Source organism: Rana temporaria, chromosome 2, assembly GCF_905171775.1.
Source record: "Rana temporaria chromosome 2, aRanTem1.1, whole genome shotgun sequence".
NCBI lineage: Eukaryota > Metazoa > Chordata > Amphibia > Anura > Ranidae > Rana > Rana temporaria.
Window position 1 is genome coordinate 139,517,486 of NC_053490.1, and position 27,134 is coordinate 139,544,619.

At 42.1% G+C, this 27,134-nt stretch overlaps 1 protein-coding gene across 6 annotated transcripts; it reads left to right on the forward strand.

The window, feature by feature from the left end:
- On the forward strand, nt 1-27,134 carry CCNT1 (cyclin T1). Of its 6 annotated transcripts, none has more exons than XM_040341197.1 (10): nt 1-198; nt 4,575-4,656; nt 7,309-7,437; nt 12,835-12,895; nt 13,395-13,457; nt 13,549-13,594; nt 13,807-13,970; nt 17,921-17,991; nt 21,303-22,289; nt 24,946-27,134. In XM_040341197.1, exons 1-10 carry the CDS (start codon nt 53-55, stop codon nt 24,994-24,996), a joined length of 1,800 nt encoding a protein of 599 aa, XP_040197131.1. In that variant the 5' UTR covers nt 1-52; the 3' UTR covers nt 24,997-27,134. The 6 variants fall into 6 exon arrangements, with proteins under 6 accessions (XP_040197131.1, XP_040197132.1, XP_040197130.1 ...); XM_040341198.1 differs by having other exon boundaries at nt 21,303-22,268; XM_040341200.1 differs by having other exon boundaries at nt 2-198; nt 21,303-22,133.

Below are 27,134 nucleotides of genomic sequence, written 5' to 3' on the forward strand. Positions count from 1 at the left end.
TTTTTCGACGCCTTTCCGGTTTCAGTACGTGAACGTCCTCTCCCACCCAGACATGGCGCCTCCAGGCCGCTGGTACTTCACCCGGGAGCAACTAGAACGCAGCCCGTCCCGCCGCGCCGGCGTGGATCCGGACAAGGAGCTCTCGTACCGGCAGCAGGCGGCCAACCTCATCCAAGACATGGGCCAAAGGCTCGGCGTGTATCCTTCCCTGGCCTGTAGCTGAGGCCTGAGGCAGGCAGTGAGGCCTGGAGAGTGGTCGGCACATGAGGGGAGCGGGCCGCTGTGCTCGCTCTCTCTCTCTAGGAGGGGGGATGCGGCCTCTGTACACATCAGATGGCGGCTCTGCTGGTCACACGGTGCGGGGGGGCGGCTTCGCCATTAAATTTGGGTTGAGTTTGAAGGCGTTACATGGTGGCGGCAAGCCGGCATTTCTACCGGGCTGATCACAGTGCGTATTATCCGTGTGTGGGGCAGTTATGGCTTCGAATCAGACGGGCTCTGTCCTTTCCTGGCAGTCACTAATAAAGTAGATCACTGAAATCAGCTTCAACGTGTTCATGGAAGTCCAGAAATGTGTTAATTCTTTTATAAGCTGCAATGTACACAGAGGTGTGACTTGATGCTACAAGTAGGCCTGATTTTCCTGCTACAAAACGCCTCTGTATGGCCTTCAGATTATACACCACCTACTGTGTGCATGATCATGTATTGTGGCCCTTGGAATACACTTGTGCACATTATACTCATCAGCTCCTCTGAGCACAGCTTTGTGTGTTATTTTTTTTATACCTCTGCGTCCTGGTTCACACACTGATGCGCAGCGGGATTTGCATCCATTACAGTGCGTTTCCCGCATCGCAATCACACTTTGTTAATGTGAACTGCTGCAGGGTTTCAATGTTAACGGCAGCCCAAAAAACATTTGCAAAAATGCAGTGAGATTGGCTGAGCCTTTAGCATGCAGTGCAATTTGAGAAATAAAAAATGAAGGGGCTCAAATCGCATGTGATTTGAAAAAGAGTGAAGTCTGAATTGCGTGCGGTTCCCTGCACTGCATCAGTGTGTACCAGGACTAAACGCTGCTCTTAAAATACTGATCTAAATGTTTGATCTGCATTGCCGTCTAGGCCAGGGGTCTCCCAAACGATGGCCCTCCAGTTGGCCAGGAACTACAATTCCCATCATACCTAGCCATGTCCTGTATGTCAACGTTTTACAATGCCTCATGGGACGTGTAGTTCCGCAGCAGCTGAAAGGCGCCGTCATTTGGAGATCCCTGATCTAGACCAATATAGAATTGTGTTTACAGGCATAAAAATTACAATGCCAGATGTGTTTAAACAAAGATCGTGCCCATGTCATGAGGGCTTTAAGGGTTAATTCACCATTTATAATAAGACGTAGGGCCAGTTCACACCAGTGTGTTGATCTGCGTTTTAGCACAGATCAACATAAGGACATCAAAGTGCTAGTTCACACTGTACGGACCCTTTAAGAGTCTCTCGTCTTATAATAATGATGAGTTAACCTTTAAAGGGGTTGTAAAGGTTCTTTTTTTATTTTCTAAATAGGTTCCTTTAAGCTAGTGCATTGTTGGTTCACTTACCTTTTCCTTCAATTTCCCTTCTAAATGTTTTTTTTCTTTGTCTGAATTTCTCACTTCCTGTTCCTCATCAGTAAGCTGTTCTAAATGACTTTCCACCGCTCAGATGATGGTGTAAGCTTACTGAGGAGAAACAGGAAGTGGGAAATTCAGACAAAGGAAAACAACATTTTAGAAGGGAAATCAAAGGAACAGGTAAGTGAACCAACAATGCACTAGCTTAAAGGAACCTATTTAGAAAACAAAAGACGAACCTTTAAGACCCATTAGGGCTAACTCACACTGACTTGTGCTAAAATGCATGTAAATTTCCATTCATTTTAGTCACGTTTTAACACACCGACGTCCATTGACATACATTTTGATGTCCGTTATGCATGCGCAGTATTATAACGTGAATAGGACTCATTGGAAATAATTGTATTTGTGCTAGTTCACACCAGACGCATTTCCGTGCGCTTTTTTTCTGCACAAAATGCATGCACAGTGTTTTCCATGTATTCCAATGGATCTAGTGCACAATATGCAGTCAGTTTCTGCACCGAAAACTGACTGCATGGTGTGAACTAGAGCCATTGGAATACATGGAAAACACTGTGCATGCATTTTGTGCAGAAAAAAAGCGCATGGAACTGCATTTTCATACATGCATTTTCCATACATTTTAGCACAAGTCAGTGAGAGTTAGCCCTAAGGCTGCATTCACACCTCGGCGTATATACGCCTGAAGCGCGACGCTCATGCCACTGGAGGGGCGAATTTCCATTGATGTCTATGAGATGGTTCACATCTTACGCCGTACGCCTGCCGCCTGAAAACAAGTCCCGGACCCTTTTTTTCAGGCGGCATTGGCGTTCGGGCATAGACATCAATGGAAATTATTTGTTAAAAAAAAAAAAGTAAACAAATCGCGGCAAAATACGCCGCGTACGCGGCGTTACAATGTGAATGCAGCCTAATGGGTCTTAAAGGTTAACTTGCCACTATAATAAGATGAGAGACTCTTAAAGGGGTCCATACAGTGTTCTGAGCCTAGGTGAATGCTTTCTTCACACCCACAGCTGCTCCGTACAGCCAGCTATAGACATTTATTAGAAGACGTGGCTGTATATGCCAGGGTTGTGTAATGCATAGACATCTGCATTCAGGGCTAGTTCAAACCAGAATGCAGTGCTGGAAACTAATGTTCCAAGCACGTTTGCCACAGTGCGTTCAAAATGCATTGCAGTTACAATCTGAGCGTGTGTAAATATTAAGTTAATGACACCCCAAATGTAGTGCGTTTGCCCACGCGGGATTGCATGGTACAGAAGTATCATGCAATGCTGTTGCAGTGAGTTTCCAAAAGTGGTGTGTGTGTTGCTTTTGGTGCGGTGCAATTTCAAAATGAACGGTCTAATATCGCACTGCATGTGAATTGCACAGGTAGTACGCACAGTGCATTCCTGTGTGAGCTGGCCCTTGGGGAATATGTCCTTGCAGGTGCCCTGGACACTTTATAGCTGTATGAATGAGCCCTTACCATGCAGTAAACCAGTAGTTTCTACATTGCTGTGCAGTGTAGATCAATTTAGCTTTGTTTAACTTAAACACCTGGAAGCCAACTGTGGTGTGTAAGGGTCCTTTCACACGGAGCGGACCGTTTCTGTGTCCGCTCCGTGTGTCCGCCAAAGCTCAGCGGGGATCATCCGTCATCCCCGCTGAGCTGTCGGCGGATAGGGCGGTCCCCGCACACAGTGCAGAGACCGCCCTGTCTCTGCTCCGTCTGTCCGTCTGCATCCGATCCGTTCCGCCGGACGGAAGAAAAAGGAGGTTTCTTCCGTTCGCAAAAGCGGATCCCGACAGACGCGGATGGTCGCGGACGTTGGCGGATGCTCCATCCGCTAACAGACGCGATCCCATAGGGATTCATTACAAGTCCGTAAACGGACTTGTAATGAACGGACGAACGGTCCACTAGTGTGAAAGGACCCTTAGGAGTCCTTTTCATCCACGAATCTGCATGTGTTTTTTCAGCTTCCTAAATCCCAACCCCATCGAAATTTAGTTCCGATAGTAGAGGAGATTTAAGGGGTAACTCTAAAATTCTAGCAAATAAAAACTATATAGCATATACAATTTTTAGGGACGGAGTCTGGGGGTTCTTTCCCCCTGTCATTTTGTCACTTTTGTATGTTTGTGCGCCAGAGTCGCAAGATCTGTGAATGGAGAAACAAGTCCAGTTGGCCACCGTGGCAAAGGGACTTGTGGTTCTCAGTGGAGCTGTTGTACCACAGTTGTAGTCCATTGATATTACCTCTAACCTGGTAACTGAAGGTCCCTGCGTTGGTATGGACTTGTGGTGGGAATAGTCTACAGGAGGCTGAACAGTGCACAAGTTTTAATCAGTGTGGCTGAATTTACTTTCAAAGTGGACTATATCTTTTCTGTCAGGTGTTAATTTGTCCTGGAGATTTGTCATCCCTTCCTGCCCTGTGATGTCCATGTAAGTTATGAGGGGGAGGACTGTGGTAAATACTCAAGAGGAAGCAGGTCCAACAATAAAACAAATGTCAGAATGTTTTGCTCTGTAAATAACATGTTTTGGCTAATCTCTGGCTTTTAATAAAGAAAAAGTTTGTTTGGACCAAGCTGGTCCAAACAAACTATTCCATTTACAAACAGATGCAGCCGTTGGGAGTATTTTTGTAAGTCAGTATACACACAGAGATTTAAAATGTCCATGTAAAATGATTGCTTCTTCATCGGGTGAGCTATCACACAACCAAGTCAGGAATATATCTGTTGGATGAATTCTTCTGTATGTAGCTGTTCACTAATAACCTTTTTCTAGTATGCTAAAATTAAAAAAGTTAAACGGAAAGGGAAACATGCTTTTGATATTGTAAACCTGTAATAGATTTGGTGCATAGTTGTCATTTGTGGTATGTAATTATAGCATTTTTAGATTTTCCTTAGTTTGACAATCTAGATCCCAACTGACTATTAACACAGCGATTGTGTATATGCATCGGTTCTATATGGTCCAGTCATTTACCAAATTCCATCGTAATGTAAGTGATATGCGATTGATGCTCTTATTTCCACTTTTTTTTTTTTTCCTTTTATTGGTGATTGCAAGTAAAACATTGTATTGTAGAATGTATTACCAAAAGCCTGTTCCTAAAACCTACTTAACAGGGTACTGACATACTGTTGGATAGAACTTCACAAGTGGTACAGGGCAGGCTGAGCTCTCTCTAAGGCAGCATTCACACTACAGCGGTTTGAATCGCGGGCAGATTTTCCACGATTTAGCAGCACCGATGTGTGAATGACAAACCACAGGACTTGCAACTTACGGTGTGGGTTTGCCGAGATATTTTGCGCTGCAATTACGGCAATCTGCATAGTGGGAAGCATATAGCCCCAAAAAAATGCAGGAGCTACTTAGGGCAGGGATCGACAAATCCCGGGCGCCAGGTCGCCATGGCGACTAGAAATAGTGTCCTGGCGACTTGGCTTGGAAGGTGGGCTGGTGCCATCTGGTGGTGAGCCGTTGGTATTACAAGTTAAGCATTACAAGTTAAACAGCAATTCTAATGTCATTTTTCACTATTTTCACTGCCATCTTCCTCCCTCTAATTAGAACCCCCAAACATTATTATATATTTTTTTTATCCTAACACCCTAGATAATAAAATGGCGATCGTTGCAATACTTTCTGTCACGCCGTATTTGCGCAGCGGTCTTACAAGCCCTTTTTTTGGGGAAAAAAATTACACTTTTTTTTAATTAAAAAATAATACAACAGTAAAGTTATCCCCATTTTTTTTAATATTATGAAAGATAATGTTACGCCGAGTAAATTCATACCCAACATGTCACGCTTCAAAATTGCGTTTGAACACGTTTACATATGCGTTCGCTTCTGCGCGCAAGCTCGTCGGGACGGGGTGCGTTTTCTGGCTCCTAACTTTTTTAGCTGGCTCCTAGATTCCAAGCAAATTTGTCAACCCCTGACTTAGGGGATGGATTTCAGCGCAAATTATCGTGTGACAATCGCGGCAGACCTGCACCACGATTTGAGGTGTCATTCAAATGAATGGGATATGAATGCGAGTCCCGCAATTCAAAATGCTGTAGTGTGAATGCAGCCTAACCACTCTTGCTGGATATTTTTTTTTTTTTATCTTAAAGAAGTCGAACTCTTTTTTTTTCTTTTTTTTTTTCATGTTAGCATGATGAAGGGTCAAAAATGTGTTGATTGTTGCAGGACATTTCTATTTTGGGGATGTCTAACACTGGGTAATTTGTATTTGGGGGCAGGATTCCATGTACTGCTGTACCCCAAGTTCTAACACTGCTTATTGTTTGAATTGCACTTTAGCCCTTATGTTCACTGCATGAGGCTCCAGCTTTTAGCTGCAGCTGGAGGGCACAAGTGCACCGATCTGCCATTTGAGATGGTTGATGGTTCAGGATAACAAAAATTGTCAGTCAAAGGGGCTTGTTAGAAGGTTTATGATCCGAAAATGGCAGTTCCCTCTTCAGAGAGCACAAACATACATATCTATGTTATCGAAAACAACCTCTTTATTTAGCCACTTGAGACCCGCGCTGTAGACGAAAGACGTCCTTTTATTTGCTTTCTCCGCGCGCGCTGCTGGGGGCACGCAGCGGGGGGAAAACTGTGCCTGGCGCATCGCTGAGATGCCGATGCGCGTGCCTGGCGGTAGCGATGTCCGCCAGGTACCTGCAATCGGCAGTGACAGTAGGGACGTGGAGCTCTGTGTGTCGACACAGAGCTCCGCGTCCTGTCGGGGAGAGAGGAGACCGATGCTGTGTCCCTTGTACATAGGGACACAGCATCGATCACCTCCCCCAGTCAGTCCCCTCCCCCCACAGTAAGAATCACACCCAGGGAATACATTTAACCCCTTCCTCACCCCCTAGTGTTAACCCCTTCCCTGCCAGTCACATTTGTGCATTTTTATAGCACTGATCGCTGTATAAATGTGAATGGTCCCAAAATTGTGTCAAAAGTGTCCGATACGTCCGCCGCAATATCGCAGGCCTGACCAAAAAACCGCAGATCGCCGCCATTACTAGTAAAAATAAATAAATTCATAAATCTATCCCCTATTTTGTAGGCGCTATAACTTTTGCGCAAACCAATCAATATACGCTTATTGCGGGTTTTTTTTCTAACAAAAATATGTAAAAGAATACGTATCGGCCTACACTGAGAAAAAAAAATGGGATATTATAACAAAAAGTTAAAAATATTGTGTTTTTTTTTAATGTTTTTTTCAATTTTTTTGGTTTATAGCGCAAAAAAAAAAAAATCGCAGAAATGATCAAATACCACCAAAATAAAGCTCTATTTGTGGGGGAAAAATTATAAAAATATAATTTGGGTACAGTGTTGTATGACCGCGCAATTGTCATTCAAAATGCGTCAGTGCTGAAAGCTAAACATTGGTCTGGGCAGGAAGGGGGTTTAAGTGCCCAGTAATGAAGTGGTTAGAGAAACCTGCTAAAAATGACACTTATTTCAAGTTTTTTTTAAACTGTACCTGTTATACTAACATGGTCCTGAAAAAAGTCTGTTTTGTAGTTGCATGTTTAGGCTGAATGAGAAAAAAATACATATTTATCAAAAGATTGGTTAAAATATGTCACCTATTAATATGGATTATAAAAATGCTTGTTTGTTCCAACAGACCATAGCACCTGCAGCTCTGTTTTTGGCAGCTAAGGTGGAAGAACAGCCCCGGAAGTTGGAACATGTGATCAAGGTTGTCCATGCTTGCCTTAATTCAAAGGAACCCATGCCGGACACCAATAGCGAGGTACATGTCAACTGCTGTGTGTTGATTTTGTTTTAGGTAGAAGTGAGGACAGTAAAATAAGTCATCTGTAAGCTATTAGCAGATATTTGTTTTTAGGAGATAACAATTTCATAAAGCTTTAAGCCCTGGTTCACACTGAAAGCGGAAATTAAATGGTGCGAGTTCAACTGAACTTGCACCATTTTATTCCTGCATGTCAGTCCCGACTTCGGGGGAAATTTCAGAGAAATATGTGCAGGTTGCTGCACAGATGACAATGGAAATCGCTCCCCGAAGTTGACAAAAGTAGTACAGAAACTAATTGTGAACCTGTGCAATTGCTGCCGATTTGACGTGTCAAATCTCATGCCAAATTGCTCCAATGTGAACCAAGGCTTAGAGATACTACCTTAAATGATACTACCTTAAATGAAACCTATCATGAGATCAATATAAAGGGTGTCATGTTGTTTCCTTTATTACTGTGCTTCGATTATGTGAATCAGAGCAAGTATGCAAATGACTTCAGAATTTCTCTGAAATTTTAGATTTTCTTAGTTGTTCTGGTTTACGGTCTCAAAATCTTAAATCCAGTGGATCAGTTTAACAACCAGGAAGCTGGTCATTGCTAAGGGGACTTGGCGGTGACAGTTTTTCTAATTATAAAGAGCTTTTTTGTTTAGAATAGTAAGGCAGTCATATGTCGGTAAGGGTTGTAATCTATTAGGGTACTTTAATACAATTCCTGTCTTGAATATTTTCAAACACATTTATATTGTAGCTTGAACTAAGTAGTTCATCTTCATTTCCAAAGACTTTCTCTCTGCGGAAATGTGGCCATACATATTAAACCTTATGTCTTTCTCCTCCATTAAGGGACACAGGAATTCAGAGTCTATCAAGTTATACTGCCTCCTGCAGGAGGATTGGATACTGACAAGCCAAAAAATTGTGGGCCTGTGCAGTATAACCCCTCCTACTCTCAGCATGCTTTAGTATTTTTGCTAGTGTCCTGTGAGATAGAAGTTGCATAGAAAAGTCTAACCTTTTTTGCTAGCTACAGTCTCTTTTTTTTTTTTTTTTTTGCTGCTATCTGATTTCTCAGCTTGACTTTGGACTTTAGAATTCCCATTTTCTTTTGCTCTTACTGTGGTAAGTGATAATGCTGAGGGATTGAGGGCTAATGTTATCTGCTGGGTGAATTTTTGCACTCTCTTTCCTGAGATTCCACATTGAGTAAGCACCTTCCTGCTTCTGCTCCTGAAAGTGACATGTGGAACTCTTAGTTTGTCTTTGCTGCCCGCCCACAGTGACTTAGTCCACTTTGGCTGCCTAACTCTCTCCTGCTACCCAGCAGCCAAGCCGGAGATTGTTTGAGGTCTGTACCTCAAGCTATGTTGTCCTCACCTTGTGGTGCAACATTTTGGATCCTTGACACAGAAACAGTCCTGCTGTCCTGGGTACCTCCATCTTATTCTCCAATTATTGTTTTAACATTGCCTGCAGTGTGCTCCTTGAGATGCCTTACACTGATGGCCTGGAATTTCGCCCTCTGCTTGAGTCTATTCCATCTTTAGAATCATTGCTGTCTTCGTCAGGCTGGCCTTCTCCTCGACTCTATCTGGGGGATTTTATGGGTAAATAGCATCAGCAAAGGTCACAAGCGCGCTTCCACTCCTTTCCTTGAACAATCCTTATTTGATCTGCACATGGCATTAGCAGCCTGTGAGCCTTCAGCTACCAAACTCGTTATTTCCTTAACAGATAATCTCACACCTGAGGAGTTCCAGGCTTCTGCCATCAATCCCAGGCTTAGAGACTCAGCTGTTATGGGCATGGTATGTACCACCTTAAATCTGGAGAATCGGCCTGTAGTATCTTCAAGTGCTGTCCCCAGTTTAGGCTTCTTGGGGTTCCCAAGACTGCCAGGACTTTTCCAGTGCACCTGCTCTTCGCTGTTGTCCTTTTTGGAGACTGGAGGAACCCTGACAAGCTGTTAAAATGGCTTTCAGCCTGGAATAGGCATGGGGCATAGTCTGGGAAGGCTAACTTCTTAGAGGCCAAGAAGAGTTACTTTTGTTACTCCCAGGCCTCAACCCCCAAGCCTTGCTCCACATCTGCCCGCAAGCCCTTGATTACCAAGTACCCCATACTTTCACACTAAATCTTTAGCATGAGGGGACGCCCCCACTTTCCAAAGTGGGGTAACCGCTTTCAGGCTTTGATTGTGTGAAGAAATTAGTTTCTATGAGTTGAAAGCCCCCTCCCTTCATTTCTTACATCCCTCCTGTGTCTCCGCACAGGTTAGCAAGTCTTCTGGAGCAGGTTGTCAATGTGGCAAAATAATTTCAATGATTCTTTTATGATCTGATAAGTTTCAAAATGAAAAAAGGACTTTCAGCCTTTCTTAATTCTCAAGACTCTAAATGTCTTCATTTGGGTCCAAAAATTCTGCATGGGTCTGGATTGGTCTCCCTTCTTTAGGGAGACTTTCAGGTCTCTGTAGACATTAAATGCGTACCTCCATGTCCAGTTTTTTCAGAACATCAGAATTTCCTTCTCTTTACTGTGAGTAATTTAGGTTAGCACTTTAGGTTTGTGGCATTGCCATTCGACCTATCTTCTGCACCTTGGGTATTCACTAAGGTAATGTTGACTCCTGTGCTAGCCTTGACTGTGGAATATCTGGGCAACCTCCTGTTAAATAGACAGTTCTGACAACATAGCCTGCACTGTCTGGACCTTAGAGGTTTGCCTGAGTCTGGAACCTCCAGAAGTCATTGCTGGAACTGATTCATCACTTGTCATCATATTCATCATATGTGTTTCTTCCTTAAGAGAAACTACAAGCTTTCCACTCCGATACTCCCTTTTAAGTCTAAGAACCCCCTGATTCCTCGCTTATGCCTGAGAGTTCTGGAGCTGATGATAGACATCTTTGAGACATACTAATTTCACTCCAAACCCCTACACACAAAATCTTGTACTCGCGGGACAAATCAGAGAGTCCTTGGTCAGAATGATTTGTCCTACACCAACGACCCTGTCCCTGGCTTGTTGGCTCAGGAATCACGCTTTGTAATTAGGAAAGTCCTTCCTTTTGATATCTTGGGAGATCCTTATTGCGGATGCCAGCAGGTCTGGCTGGGAAGGAGTCCTGGTCACCTTATTGGGGCGCTGAAGCAAACTTGTCTCCCTATCAAAATTTTGGAACTTCGTTTGATCTGGCTGCTCTACTCATTTACTAATTTCTGCTCTTGAAGCGCCTTCCTCATCTGCTTCGCTGGATCGAGATGACGGTCATTTGTAGTTCTTTAAAGTTCTGGACTGGCAAAGGCAGATATGGTACTCTGTTCTGATCAGACTTTCTGGCAGATGCTCCAAGGTTTTTTTGCAGATCAGCAGTGTGAAAGGCCCTTAAGGCCAAAATGCATTAGTGGCTCTGTCAGGCTGGTTTTAGCCATCTATTACAATAAATCAAATTGAGGATCTTTACTGGATTGCCAGCTTGTCTTGCTTTGGAATATTGGGCTTCTTCCATCTTCCATATGGTCTGGACCTTCTGTCCCTAGGATTGGTTTACCCCTTCCCTTCTGTTTCATGGTTGCTGACTGTTAAAGCCATAGTCCTGAGGAGATAGAGGCATCTTTGAATTGGTAATCCCCACAAAGCTTAAAGCCAGGAAGGCCACTTCCAGAAAGGTCTGTCACATGGAAGGCATACTTCATATGGTGTGAAGCAAGTCATTTTCATCCCAGGAAATTCTCAGTGGGACAGAACCTGGCCTTTTTGTAAATTGGCTGGGACCAGAATTTGTTCCTTAGTGCACCATGAAGGATCAGATCTGGGTGCTTGCACTCTTGTTCCAGAGATTGCTGCCCATTCTTTGATCACTTAGTTGGTGGCCTTATCCTGTAAAAAACCCTGTTTGGTCTTACACAGGGACAAGGGGGTGTTGAGGCCAAGAACTTCTTCCCCTTTCCCAAGGTAGTTTTATTCCTTATTTAAGCTCTGGTTCATAAGAAAGAACTTTCTGTTATCTATATGTAGTGGGGGAGCTGCAAGTTTACCTTACAGCTATCGTGTCCAGTTCTCCCGAAGGATACAGTATAACCTGACAGTCTCTGAATTCCTGTGTGCCTCAATGAACTCCCAAGAAAAGGATTTTATGGTAAGTACTGAAATCCCATTTTAGTGGACTCTTCATCTTGTAAGAGGTTTTTTTTCTCTGTAGGGCAAAAGGTTAGGGGGAAGACACATGCCTAGTTATCTCTGATAATGGAATGCATTGTTTTTCATTTAATATGTGAGAGTTGTTATTCATTTAGGATTATTTATCTTTATATATGAATATGTGATTTTCAATTGCCCCATTGCAGATTCAAGAAAGATCTATTAAGTTTGATGGAAATACCTTAGACAGTTTTTCCAATTACCATTTATTTGCACTGAAATCTATGCTTTTTTGGGCTACTGTAATTGAGTCCTGCTTGCTTCTCACCTTCTGTGTATGGTAAATACATACCGGAGTGTAAAGCATGACATATCAATAGTTATAATCCAACGTGTCTACAGACAGCAAAATTATTAATGTAGTCATATTTTTGTATATACAAATTTTTTAATATTAATAAGCCCTTATCCTAGTATAAGAGATTTATTTATGTCCAAACTTTTCTGACAATTGTATGTAATTTACTATGTTTTTGTAATTGGGACTTTTTTTTAAGGGAATTTGTTTCATTGTACTCTGCATATTCATATCACATCAGTCTAAATGCTGAACTACTGCAAACCAGCCAAGTGCCTGCAGTTGCTGGTGAAGCAAGAATTATTGTAATACAGTAGATATTTTGGGGGTTTTGGCAGACATTGCCCTTGTCTTTTAAGCAGCTGGCATGCAGTTTTCCATAACACATCAGGTTTTAAAGAAATGTCAGGATGTTCATAGATGATTTTAATGTTAAAATAAATACAATTTTACTTCAAACATTAGTCTGGTAAAGAGCGCTTTGTATATTGCCTTGCACGTAATTAGATGTTTTAAGTGCCCATTGGCTAACTTTAGTAAATTGGGCACATGGATGCGTAAGTTGTATCTGTGTATATTGTTTGAGAACAGAAGAGAGTGCAGATGGTTTATGTACTGGCTTTGATGTGGCAATGTCTTTCACTGGATCTTTGGACTCTGTTGTTTTGGGGTGCATCTTTATCAGCTCGGCTCACCACCTGGTTTTAGTTCTGCTTGTCATTAGCAATACATTTGTTTAATTCCTAGACATCACTTAAGACCCTGTAAATACCTTTTGTAGTTACCTGTGATGTAGAGCATGACCAGATGGTGACCTTGCCCTTATACCCTGGTTGTTTTGTACAGAGTGCATACCAGTGAGTAACTTGCCGTCCTCTCAATAACAGGCATATCTGCAGCAAGCCCAAGACCTGGTCATTCTAGAGAGCATTATACTGCAGACCCTGGGTAAGTCTTCCAGAATGGCTGAGAACGGGGAATCCTGGAAAGCCCTAACAAAGGCCTGTCCGCTGCCATGGAGCAAACTGACCTGGCAGAAGAGTCTGCAGATTACTGGATACTAATCTTGCAATTGAAGACTTAAAGCATGGCAATATGACTGTGTAAAAAATGTGTTGAACAAGAAGAGTTGTTTTACCATTTAGTGTTGTTTTTTCCCCAGAAAAAAATAATAATGCCATACATGAAATATTTTGAACATGTTCTTATATGTTTTATATATATATATATTTTTTATACACTATGTTAAATGCATGAAAAGAGCAGTACACTAGGAAACAGTTTGTGGTATGTTAAGTGGAATGCTTACTGCAGTGACAGCTTTTGTAGCTTTGTTTCATGTTATTATACAGTTATCTTCTGTAGTATATTGACATTTATATATTCTGCTGAACTGCATGCTAGACTTGATTTCCTCCAGGTGCTAACTGTACTTTATTTTTTTCAGGATTTGAGATAACTATTGATCATCCGCATACTCATGTAGTGAAGTGCACACAGCTTGTTAGAGGTAAGGCCAATGTTTGAGACCTATGATTTGTCATGTGCTTAAAGTGGGTGTCTGTATGGTCACTTCTGTTTTGTTTTGTCTCTCTTTTTAGCAAGCAAAGACTTGGCTCAGACATCTTACTTTATGGCAACCAACAGGTTAATATAAATATATATTGATCTTTGAAGTTATGAAGTAATGGGTGCTTTTTTATTTTATTTTTTAAATAAAGGAGCTGAATGTTATCATGGTGTGTGAGATCTAAGGCCATGTGTAATGCTTTTATTATTTTGTAGTGTGTGAGTGAGAGAGGATGATTGTCAGTGGTGTGCATATAAGCACCTCTAATATTTAATTTGCTTTCCTATAGCTTGCATTTAACTACATTCAGCCTCCAGTACACCCCTCCAGTAGTGGCCTGTGTCTGCATCCATTTGGCCTGTAAATGGTCAAACTGGGAGATCCCTGTATCCACAGACGGAAAACCGTGGTGGGAGTATGTGGATGCGACTGTAACGTTGAAACTTTTAGATGGTTTGTATTTGTTCTTGTGTGTGTATGTTTTATACATGGTTGCTCAAACAATGTGGATGGTAGCAAATGTTTTTTTTTTTTATCTGAGATGGTATTTGATTTAGGATTTTAAAGTGGTCCTAAAGGCTGAAGGTTTTCTACGTTCACGCATTCTATGCCTGAAGGTATAAAAAAAAACTTCTGTGTGCAGCTAATCCCCTAAGCACCCCCCTTCCCCTAATAATTACCTGAGCCTAATCTCAATACAGTGATGTGCACAAGAGCAGTGGCTCTCCCTGCTCTCTTCTTCCCCATTGGCTCATACAGGGGAAGCCAATGAGGAGGGAAAGGGCAGGGAGAGCCACTGTGGGAGCAGTACTGCGTTTGATGGGATATTGTAATTTAGTTGATGTTGTAATTGCAGAAGGCTGCCAGAGGTATGAATAAGTGCAAGTGTTAGAGTAACTGGATTCCAGAGGGATTTTTTTTAAAGTTTAACACTGAACACTAAAGAAACACTAATGGGAACATCTGGCTAATTTCTCTAAGCCAAGGCTGCAGTGTTTTTACCTCTCAGCTTGATAGCATCTCTGTTGGGGAGTTGCTGCTACTCTGATTATTAGAGTGCCAAGAAGAATAGCAGACAGGCTAAATACATGGCACAAACATGGTAAAACAGTACACATTTTTGCAAACAAAGCTCATTGGGAAAAGGAGGATAACTAATACGACTTGATATAACTCTTTTACTGCTGCCTTCGTAAATACTGTGGTGCAGCGGCAAGAGGATGTAAACTAGCTCATGGCCACAGTAGCAGCTTGTTTACTTTTTTTTTCTGTTAGTGCTGTGCTGTGTAATAGAAATGTAAAACTGCCCATTCACATCTTCAGCTGGCAAAAGCGTGTCCCCCAATTTATCCATTGGTTTCCAGACTCACCAGATTTTCCAGGGAACTTGGAACCATAAAAAGCAGTGTCGGGATGGAAAGCAAGAGGAGTTTAAGGAATCAACAGTCACCGATCTCCTGACAGTCATCCTGACGCTGTTCTTTGTGGTCCCAGGTTATTTCTGCAAAGAGTTAACAACCTGGAATTCTCAGCCATATTTTAAGCCCCATGCAAATAATATTTCAATTTGTATTGCCTCAAAATGGTTATTGTTGTATTTATTTGTAGTTTACAGCCACTACTTTGGGAGCTTTCAGTAAGTAATGCTGGCCGTCCACTGGTAGATTTTTCTTATGAAAAATCTTGTCAGTCCATTCGATAATACCATTAGAGACTTAACCAATGTAGTTTGAAAATATCATAATTCCTTTTGCTTTTAACATTTGATTTTGAAATTAAATGAATTTCCTGAATTAAAACCCACATTCAATGTTAAAATTTCATTTGTTCAAGAAAAAATTTCCACCCTGCTCCTTTTTGATTAATTAATTTAAGCCTATTAGAAAATTAAACAAAATTCTACTGGTGTAAGGGCAGCTTAAAGTGGATGTAAAACCAGCCTGAAATTTGTGTTGAGGTGGGTGATATAAATAGATTAGCAGAGAACTTGTCTTGTCACAGCACAGCTCTGCAAGTATTTTCGTTTTTCTGCTTATGTGGAGTGGGGTAGTGTGCCTTTCCTCCAATCAGCAGTCCTACAGTGTAGGCTAAGACTACACCGCTGAATGAGGAAGTAAAAATTCTAACCCAATCTAAGAATTCTAAAGAATATAGCAAGCTGAAGACAGCAGATATACATGTAAAAATTATGTAGGGAGATTTGTTTCATTCCTGTGTATCATCTGAGGCTGCTCATTTCACTGGGTATAGGAGAGGGTTTACATCCACTTTAAGAGTGAAGGAAAAGGGTCCTGGAGCCAAATAAGAACTAGAATGATGACTAACAATTATGACATGGGTCACAGTGGTGATTGGTATCCTTCAGGTACCCAATATGGTAGTTTAGGGAGTAAGTTAGTATTAAAGTGGATGTAAACCCCCCTCCTTTACCCAGTGACATGAACAGCCTCAGATTATACACAGGGATGAAACAGATCTCCCTACATAAGTTTTGCATGCATTTATGGTGTTCTGAGCTTGCTATATTCTTTAGAATTCTTACATGGTGTTTGAATTTTTACTTCCTCATTCAGTAGTAGGAGTGGTGAATGGGCATACACTGTGTGACAGCTGATTGGAGGAAAGGCACCCACCCCCACTCCACATAGGCAGAATAACAAAGATACTTTTAGAGCTGTGCTGTGACAAGACAAGCTTTCTCTATTATAGGTGCATAAATTGTCACACTATAAGTACCAGTTTTTTGAATAAAAGCTATATACTTAAAAAGAATGAGAATAACAGTAACATTTTAAAGCTATAGTAACAGTAACCTATTTATAGCACCCACCTCAACAATCTCAAACTGGTTTTATCTCCCATATTGGAGAACTTGTCAGATGTTATAATGCTGATATCAGAGGAACGAAACAGCAGAAAGACACAGGACTCAGGGCTTTGAGAGAGAGATAAGTAAACACTACAGAAATATGTGCCTAGGTCAAATTTCATGAATTGGTTACACCCACTTTAAGTATTAAGTTTATTGATAATTTAAGGTTCAGCCTAAATGTTAAGGTTTCATTTTAGGGGTTAGGTTAAAGTAGATCTAAATATAAAAAGATCTCATATAAGCTTTAAAATGTTACTGTTATTCTCATTCTTTTTAAGTTTATAGCTTTTATTCAAATAGCTGGTAAACTTACCAGACGTGTTCAGGCACTTACTGTTCTAGGGTGACAATTTATGCACCTATAGTAGAGTGCATCCGACACTGGAGTTAGTTAGATGCATGTAGACAGAAAGTGGTTGAAAGAGGTCAGCAGCACCAACGAGCAAAAAAGGGTTAAAACAGTATTTTATAAAAAAAAATGCCATTTCTTTATGATAGTGCTTTAGCAAACTAAATTATGTCTATTTGGGCTTTAGTTTTATTTGACATTTATTGTAAATGTTTAATATGAATGCTGGGGTGAGGTTACAGCAAAAGTTAAGCCATTGATTTAACAGTTTAAAAAAAAGTTACATTTCAGGCACATGTCGGGAATGTTACTGTCACATTGGATGTGCGCTCAACCAAACTATCAAACCATCCAATGGCTGGTGTCATAGCTGATCACATGAGCAGCATCATGGCAGTGAAAGATTAAATGGAGGCCAAGATGGCAGCAGACTTGTCTGAAAACGATAGGAGGGTTTACTTCCGCTTTAAACCCCTTTCACACTGGGGCACTTTTCAGGCGTTTTAGTGCTAAAAATAGTGTCTGAAAAGCGCCTCCCATGTCTCCCCAGTGGGAAAGCCGAATGCTTTTCGGGGCGGTGCGCTTGCGGGGATGTTCTGAAAAGTCCTGCAAGCAGCATCTTTGCGCTTCAGCAGCGACGCGACACGGACGCTTTTAACCCTTTTGGCCACTAGCAGTGGTTAGAAGCGCCCGTTAGCAGCTGAAAAAAAATAGCGGCGCTTTATTGTGAAAGTTGCCTTAAAGTGAAACTAATCCTCCATAATTTACAGCCAAGAAAACTGCCATCTTGGCTTCGGTTTTCAGTTGCCAGGATGCTGCACATGTGATCAGTTATGACACCAGCCATTGTATGACTTGACAGTTCGGTTGAAAGTGCAAACAGAGAGAGTGCATGCTTTTTGGTATCTAACTTTCTGCTAATGTTTCTATACATTTTCTCTAAGGTTCCGCTCACATCTTGGTGTCCCGGATTGTGGGCAGAATCGGCGATTCTGCCCGCAATCCTGAATGATGGCAAATCACGAGATGCCCGTGTGATCCCCATCACTTCCAATGGCACCCTGATCACGTCTCAATTTTGCTGCGATTGTCACCCGACAAATCGCAGTAAAATCGTACAAACAGAATCTTACATTTGCATTCCATAGATATCTGCTTAGTATCCTTTTTTTTTTCTTTCAGATTTAACACATGAATTTCTTCAGATACTAGAGAAAACTCCAAATCGTTTAAAGCGCATAAGGAACTGGAGAGTAAGTTAATTACTTTTTTTTATATGTTGATAAAATGTCAGAATTAATATAATATAAGCAGTAGTGGTGCACTGAAATTTCGGCCGCCGAATATTATCGGCTGAAAGCTGTGTTTTTGCATCATGCCGATAATGGAGCGCCCAAAAGGGGGCAGGTGATGCCCATTGCAGAGGTGTCGTCCCTTCTCCTCGCAGAGCCGCAATCTCATTGAGTCACGGAGCTGAGTTGTCCAGGCGGCGGTAATTGTAATGTCCCGCCTCCTGTGAGATGGCACACTGATTCAATGGCGGCACATTGAATCAGTGTGACGTGATCACAGGAGACGGGACATTGAGCCGGGAAGTTTAAATCCATCTCCGTGACACAGCGGGAGATTGCCGCTCTGAGCCAGGCACTGGCGAGGCTGCATCTGACAGGCACTCGCATCTCAGTGAGCTGCGGTCATCTTCCCTGCTCTGTCTGACTCGTTCATATTGAGAAGTGCAAGATGAGAGTGTTGGGAGAACCTGTCCACTCAGATAGGTGTTTCTGCCCCCTGACTACCATGAGGGTGGGCGCACTTGATTGGGAATCATGGAAAAACAGTTCATATGAATTCCACAACTTTATCATTGCCTCAGATGATCTTTTCCTGGATGCACAGTGCTGTTTTTTTGGCCCCTAGATTGGTCATTTAATTTGGGGTTTGGGAATGTTTCAGCCCTGGAAGATTTGGCTGCTCAAAGAATGACCAGGCCATTCTTTTGCGATACGGCACTGCGTTGCTTTAACTGACAATTGCGATGATGTACCCAAACAATTTACATCCTTTTTTTCCCCCCACAAATAGAGCTTTCTTTTGGTGGTATTTGATCATCTCTGTGGTTTTTATTTTTTTGCGCTATAAACAATAAAAGAGCGACAATTTTTGAAAAGAACACAATATTTTGTACTTTTTGCTATAATACATATCCCCAATTTTTTTTATTTAAAAAAAGCAAATTTTTTCCTCAGTTTAGGCCGATATGTATTCTACATATTTTTGGTAATAAAAATCCCAATAAGCATATATTGATTGGTTTTCGCAAAAGTTATAGCGTCTACAAAATTGGGGAAAGACCTGCCGTAGTATAATGACGGCGGCTAGTCGGCAAGCAGTTAAAGAGCTATAGTTTTTTTTTTTTTTTTTTTTAAATGTACACATGAAAGAGGTCAGCTTAATGTAAAAGACCGTACGTTTATATGTTTAACCGCTTGAGGACCGCAGCACGATGACTTACGTCAACAAAATGTCACGGCTGGGCACAAGGGCATACATGTAGGTCCCCTTTAGGGTCGCGAGCACGCTTCCGGCGGCACGCTTGCGAACCCGGTCCTCTTCTCCATGACCGTCCCCGCGGGAACAGCAGACCCGATCGCTGCCGGTGTCCCGCGATCGGGTCACAGAGAGGAAGAATGGGGAGAGGTAAGTGTAAACAAACCTCTCACCCCGTGCTTCCTAGTGATCCTGTCGCTGATCGTCTGTTCCCTGTCATAGATAAAAGTGGTCTCAATGGGAGATTTGCAGTGAGATCACTTTTTTTGGGGGGGTGCAGGAGAGGGCCTCCCGCCACGCTCCGGTGGTCTCCGCTGCTTACTGGAGCCGCCGGTAGCTGCAGAGACGATCGGGTCCTCTCTTCTGTTTGGCTGTCTGCCGAGTGAGGAGAAGTTGGCCTCCCGTTCAGCACCATAGCATTGACTGGCGGAAGCAACATCAAACGTCACTTCCGCCCAATGCTCTTAAAATTGTTTTATTGCATTTTAGTGTAAATATGAGATCTGAGGTCTTTTTGACCCAAGATCTCATATTTAAGCGGTCTTGTCATGCTTTTTTTCCCCATTAAAAAGGATATTTACATTCCTTGTAATAGAAATAAAAGTGACCCAAAATTGTATTTTTTTAAAAGGACAGTGTCAAAATAAAGTAAAACATTTTTTTTTTTAAACGGTCCGCTAAGTTTGTGCGCAGAAGCGAATGCATACGTGAGTAGCACCAGCATATGAACAGTGTTCAAACCACACGTAAAGTATCGCCGCGATCGTTAGAGTGAGAGCAATAATTATAGCCTTTGACCTCTGTAACTCAAAACTGGTGATCCTGCAGAAATTTTTAAACGTCGCCTATGGAGTTTTTTAAGGGTAAAAGTTTGTCGCCATTCCACATTTGGCCGCAATTTTGAAGCGTTGACATGTTGGGTATCAAATTACTCTGTATAACATTATCTTTCATGCTATAAAAAATTGGCTAACTTAAATGCTGTCTTATATTTTTATTGAAAAAAGTGCTCTTGTAAGACCACTGCGCAAATACGGTGTGACAAAGTATTGCAACAACTGCCATTTATTCTATAGGGTGTTAGAAAAATATACATCTAACGATTATAACTGAACTGGGCCAGATTCTCGTAGATTGCAGTAAAACTGTGCGGGCGTAACGTATCTCGTTTACGCTACGCGGCCGCAAGTTTTACGGGCAAGTGCTTGATTCACAAAGCACTTGCCTGTAAAGTTGCAGCGGCGTAGCGTAAATCCTCCCGCGCAAGCCCGCCTAATTCAAATGATCCAGGTAGGGGGCGTGGATCATTTAAATTAGGCGCGTTCCTGCGCCGATTGTACTGCGCATGCGCCGTCCCTAAAATTTCCTGACGTGCATTGCGCTAAATGACGTCGCAAGGACGTCATTGGTTTCAAAGTTAACGTAAATGGCGTCCTGCGCCATTCACGGACGACTTACGCAAACGACGTACATTTTTATATTTCGACGCGGGAACGACGGCCATACTTAACATTGGTTGCCCCTCATATAGCAGGGGCAACTTTACGCGTCGCGAATGCTACGGAAACGTCGTAAATTCACTGCATCGACCGCGTGTACGTTCGGGAATCTCGCATAAATAGCTAATTTGCATAGACGACGGGGAAAACGACGTCGGCAACACCTAGCGGCGGGAAAAAAAATTGCATCCAAGATCTGACAGCGTAAGAGCCTTACGCCTGTCAGATCTAATGGATATCTATGCGTAACTGATTCTAAGAATCAGTTGCATAGATACGCCGAGCCAGATTAGGACTTACGAGGACGCAAATGGCGTTGCGCCGTCGTAAGCCCTTTGAGAATCTGGCCCACTGAGTCTGAAAAATATGCCCGGTCCTCTTCTAGAGGAATGATTCTGAAACTTATATGGAAATCACACATTACTGCTCTGTTGTATTATGAACAAAATGGGTATTTTTACTTGTTGTATTGTTTACGCTAGACATTTATGTAAACTATTTTAATTTTTGCTATATAGATATATCAAGCAAACCGAAAACCCAAAGATGATGATGATGGAGAAGATGAGGATGGTAGCGACAGCCTTTCGGACCAAGCATTAATTAGGATGATCTCCCGCAGTGGACCCATGGGCAAATCCCCCTTTTCAGATTCTTCTTCCCAGCCTTTCCCAGTACCAAAACAGGACTCTGGATTGTCTGGAGAATCATGGGGAGCACCTCAAAATAACCAGCGGGAGCACCAGAGGACTAGTGAGCTTATCGCTTGCACAGATCAGTCACAGCTGCCAGGAAATAAACCAACTCTAGCAAAAGTCTCGCTGAAGGATTATCGTGCAAAACATGCTGGCGAATTAGCAGCACAAAAGCGTCAACTAGAAAATATGGGTGCTAGCTTAAAAGAACAGTATGCCTCTGCAGCACAAAACTTGCTTATACAGCAGCAGAAAGATCGTAAAAAGGAGAGTCCTGCCTCGCCTATCATTTTAAAGATTCCTTTGCATGAGGTAAGCCATGAGCGGACAGAAAAAACCCCGAGCCTAAAGCTGCGTCTTCCTGTGCCCATCCGTGAGAAACCTGAGGACACAAAGATCCGCATAAAAGTGCCAAATGAGGAGAGTAGTAGCAGCGGCAAGGTCCGAGACAAACACCGAAGCGGTTCTTCATCATCACATCACCATCACCACCACAACAGTCAGTCCCATCGTCAGCACCATCATAACTCTTCCAGCTCGAGCAGTAAACGGTCGTCTTCTAGTGTGGCAGGATCATCGCACAAAACAGCAGATCCATCAAGAAAAAGACCTTTACCTGAAGATATCACTGGTCATGATCCAGTTTCTCTAAAAGTGAGCAGGACTTCAATACCTTCCAAAACTGAATCTCCAGTTGCACAGTCAGCACACAGAGCATGGAGCAGTCATAGCATTCATAAAAAAACAGATAGGGAAACATCTGGTTCTGATGGGCGGAGCCTACCAAAAGTAATTGATTACAAAGACACTGTAAGCATGATACATTCACTGCTAAGTGCACAGGGAGTGCAGCCCATTCCACCCCCTCAGTATTTAAATCAATATGGAGAGTACCGTAAGCATAGGCCTAGCAGCACAGATAAAACTAGGCCTCCCCTCCCTTCTGAGCCACCTCCTCCTATGCCACCACTTCCAAAATGATGGGAAAGTGATTGGGGATGTTTATGTAGCCACTTTTGAGCACTATTACACCAGCATTCTACTTTTTCTCAGCTGTCCTTTGTATTTTATTGATCAACTTTCATGTCGAAAGCAACTTTTTAAAATTGTTCTTTTTTTTTTTTTCTTCTTGTGATTCTTGTGTTTTTTCCCTTTAAAAAAAAAAAGAAATCAAGGTGTGCCTGCTGTGATTTTTGGATAACTGGTCCATTGGTCACCTCACTTACCATTTTAGTCTTACGGCTTGGCCACATACGTGATTCTTCAATAGTGGTTCAGCGTGCCCATAATTTTTTAGGCTTTGGAAAATGTCTAAATTAAGCTAGATTTAGTTACAGGTACCTGTGATTTTCAGGAATCCTCAAGCAGTGTAGCCGTTGTTCCTAACTGTATTAGGTCATTTTTATCTGGGTACTGATTTAAAGGCATAAGCCCATCTTTTGAAAAAAAAAATATAAATGCATCCACATTAATAAAAGAAAAAATTCACTTTTTTGCATTAAAGTCTGTAGAGTATTGCAAATGTGATCAGTGCATTACTGTTGAAATGCACAGGCTCCTGCATTGTTTACAGCAATGTTTCTCAACTCCAGTCCTCAAGTACCCCCAACAGGTCAGGTTTTCAGGATTTCCCTCAGATGAAACAGCTGTCGTAATTACTAAGGCAGTAAAACTGATCAAATCACCCGTGCAAAATAATGGTTAGCCTGAAAACATGACCTGTTAGTGGTACTTGAGGACTGGAGTTGAGAAATATTGGTTTACATGATCCCAGCCCCAGGTCTGTATGGAGGTATTGACCTACTATTAGTAGCTGGTGAAAGTAATCCGTGAACTACGAATGCAGTGACATCACTGCATTTGTGCTCCATTGAGATCTGCCAGTCCACCTGCCATGGTGGCAGATAGGACTAGTAGTCTTTCTATAAATTCCTGTGAATGGATAATGCAGCTATGCGGGCAGAGCAAAGGATGCTCTGTGGAGAAGCACCTGGCAAATCAGGTAAGTGGGGGAGGGGGGTTGGGGACACCCCAAGGCCTCATGCACACTGGCCGTTTTTTTGACATTTTTACAGCAGCTGTTTTTGGCTGTAGACTTTTTTCCACAGTCAATAAACTCTCCATTGTGTTATCCTATGTGTCCATGCACACAATAGGCTGTTAGTAGTTTTGGGCAGTGGTGTTTTTGAGCTATTAAAAAAAAAAATGGTTTCTGAGAGACGTTTTTCAGCTGTAGAAACGATTTAACACTGATAAAACATCGATAAATGTTCAAAAAAAGTTTTTGAGCCATTAAAAAAAAAAAAAAATGCTAATGCGGAAGAACACTAAAAACCGCTATTGCAAAAACGTTGAAAAACTCATTGCAAAGCTACTGGTGTTTTTATAACTTTATTTTAACATCCAGCGTGCATGAGGCCTAATCATGGTGACAAAAATGGACTATGCCTTTAATTTCACATGTACTTTTTCTGAAATTTAAAGCGGTGGTTCCCCTAAAAATAAAATGTTGACATCGCATTTAGCAAATAAATTACAGTTAGAATCGGGTTGTTTTATTTAAAAAATACCTCCGTACGTATCGTTTCCATTATTCGGTCCCACCGCCACTTCCGGGTACGATGCAGGTGGTGGGCGTTCCTAATTGATTGACAGGCATCCGAACGACGCATCCATCGCGTCACGAGATGCCGAAAAAAGCCGAACGTCGGTGCGGCTCTATACGGCGCATGCGCACCGACGTTCGGCTTTTTCCGGCATCTCGTGACGCGATGGATGCGTCGTTCGGATGCCTGTCAATCAATTAGGAACGCCCACTGCCTGCATCGTACCCGGAAGTGGCGGTGGGACCGACTAATGGAAACGATACGTACGGAGGTATTTTTTAAATAAAACAACCCGATTCTAACTGTAATTTATTTGCTAAATGCGATGTCAACATTTTATTTTTAGGGGAACCACCGCTTTAAGCAGTGGCAGTTTGAAAAATCCCCTTGTAGCAGAGACTTTGTATGTGTTTGTCTGTCTTTCCATCACTGTCCTCTTTTAAAACGGGTTAATGGTTTTTCTAAATTTACAAAGAAATGTACAAGTCAATACAGAGATTAGGAAGCTATTGTAGTGAAAATTTCTTAAGCAAAAATTTGAGGTACGGAGTTCTGCTTCACCATCATGTATTCATATATGTTTATTTTCTCATCTCAGGATTTCTGTATGAAAAGCTAGCTTGCATGTAAAATTGAGTCATATGGGTAAAATTTACAAAATCTGCACCATGCCCTAGATGTCCTGTAGCATTTTTCCTTCTTGTGTAGGAAAATGCATTTGTTAAACTACTAACTGCAGTTACATAGAACTTTCCAGTTTTTGATACTTTTTTAATCTTTGTATTTAATAACAGATTCCCTCTTATTTTAAAATGTGTGCATACAATCATGCCCTATATTGCTTTTTGTTTCCATTGCAGAAGAGTGGCGCTGCTGTTCTGTACACAGTAACAAAGTCCTTGTGCTCATGACTGACAGTCTGAGGGGTTCATTTAAGAATGGATGAAAATATTGTCTATATCTTTCCATTTCTTCAAAAGTTTTGACTAAAAGCCATGAGAACTAGGGTTCCATTACTCCATAGAATCAATGTTCTCTGCTATGCCTCTGCTTTTCTACAGTTCTGAAGTCAGAATAAAGAAGAGATGGAAGAAACAAGGTTGTGCGCTCATAACCTCTACTACAGTTTACAGTGGTAACTGAGGACACTTCTCCAACCTATCAATGACTTGAACATAGCTAATGAAAATATTTTGAGAAACCCACACACCTTGAGTTTATTTGTCATATTAAATTATCCTTGTATATGGCAGTTGGACTTGTTCTATTATCATTTCTGTTAAGTTCTATTCTTGCATTTATCAATGTTTTTATATAGCACCAGTATCTTAACAGATAATCACAGTTTTCATTGACAACCTGAAAGTCACATTTTTTAATGGAGTATGGTGGATATGTTCAACTGCTGGCCTCATGTCTTTTGATGAGGTTAGCCATGAGATTTCTCCTCTGGAGCTGGAAACTATAGCGGGAAGATTTCACTGATGAAGGCACCTTAGCCTCTTATGTCTCTTGGAATCTCGAGCTGTGAAACCTCCCCACAGTTTCCAGTTTTACTCTTAAAGCAGTAGTAAAGTCTTCTTGCGAGAGTACAAAAAATTAGCCCCTCTGCAGGTTTAAATCATACTGTACTAGTCTGCACTGCAAACTAGTACATTATGTGAGACTTGCCTACAAATGGGGCCCTCCAGCGCAGGGCTGTCACGTCGTCGTCCCCCATCGATTTTTGGCAGCTTCACTGTTAATTCAGTCTTCTTTCTGGCATCCAAATCTTTGGTCGCTTGATTGGCAGGGCTGCGTTGACATCACTGCTGCCCATGCGCACAGGAGTCACTTTGCCACACCATACAGTGCGACACTGACAGGCAGGGAGGATATTTATGACAGAAGAGACCTTTAGGGACTCTTCTTCTTAAAAAAAAAAAAAAAACTGCCTGTCCGCGGATTTTGGCTCGCAGGAGTTTATTACAACTTTAAGATGGCCATACAGTATACAATCTGACTGTACAACTTTTGTACACTCTCCTTTTTAGCGCTACCAAAACTCTTTAACCTCTTCACGCCCACAGCCTCCTGGCCCTTTAGGAGTTCTAAAAGCCTGGAGGCAGGCATTCGGGTCGCGTGAGCGCTGTGATTGGTGGTCGCTTGATCAGAAAGCTCCTGATCGCAAGTATGCATTGGGAGCGCGCTCTCAGCACGGTAAGTTGTTTTAACCGGGCCACATATATGCGGCTGCTCTGCGATAAGGCCCACCCGTTGTGTGTGCGGCCAGCACCAAGGGGATAATTATGGAGACAAAACTGCATAATCCCTTTAAATCATATAAAATCAGGCAGGCCTTTATACTACATAGTTGATGGTAAATCTAAAGGAGAATGTATAGTGTATGGTCAGCATTAGACTATTACTCCTGTGACCACACTAGTGTTTACATTCTTCCCTGGTGTAAATTAATTAGAAAGCCAACATTGAAATTAGGAATCCCATTTTTTTGCCCTAACTTTTGTCCAAGCATAGAAACAGCTGTAACAAACAAGCTTAATAATTTTAACTGTCCGTTATTGACCGAATCCTAGAGTTCTCCACTCTTAAAGAGGAGCTCCAGGCTCCCCCCAAAAAAGTAAAAGTCAGCAGCTACAAATACTGTGTAGCTGCTGGCTTATAATATGACACTGTCCAGGGATCCAGCAATGTCCTCATCTTTAATCGGCTTTGGTTGCAGGTGTCGGCATCTTAAGTAGGGGAAACTGGCAGTTATGCCTTGCAGCTTCACAGACAGTTTCCTACTGCACGTGCACGAGTAGCACTGCACTTTGTGAATGGTCCTGCAGTCTTCTAAAAGTCATCTGTGTCTCAGAAGGAGGAGGGCTGAACTTCCAGCTCAGATCGCCACGCCGCATCTGACCGGAAGTGGGAGCGGGTACCTACCAAAACCAGGTACCCCCCCCCCCCCCCAATAAGAGTGCAAAATGTGGAGGGGGGGAGGATGGATGCAAAAAGGCGGAACTTCCCCTTTTGGGTGTAGTTCCACTCTAAAGTAAGCTTTTTT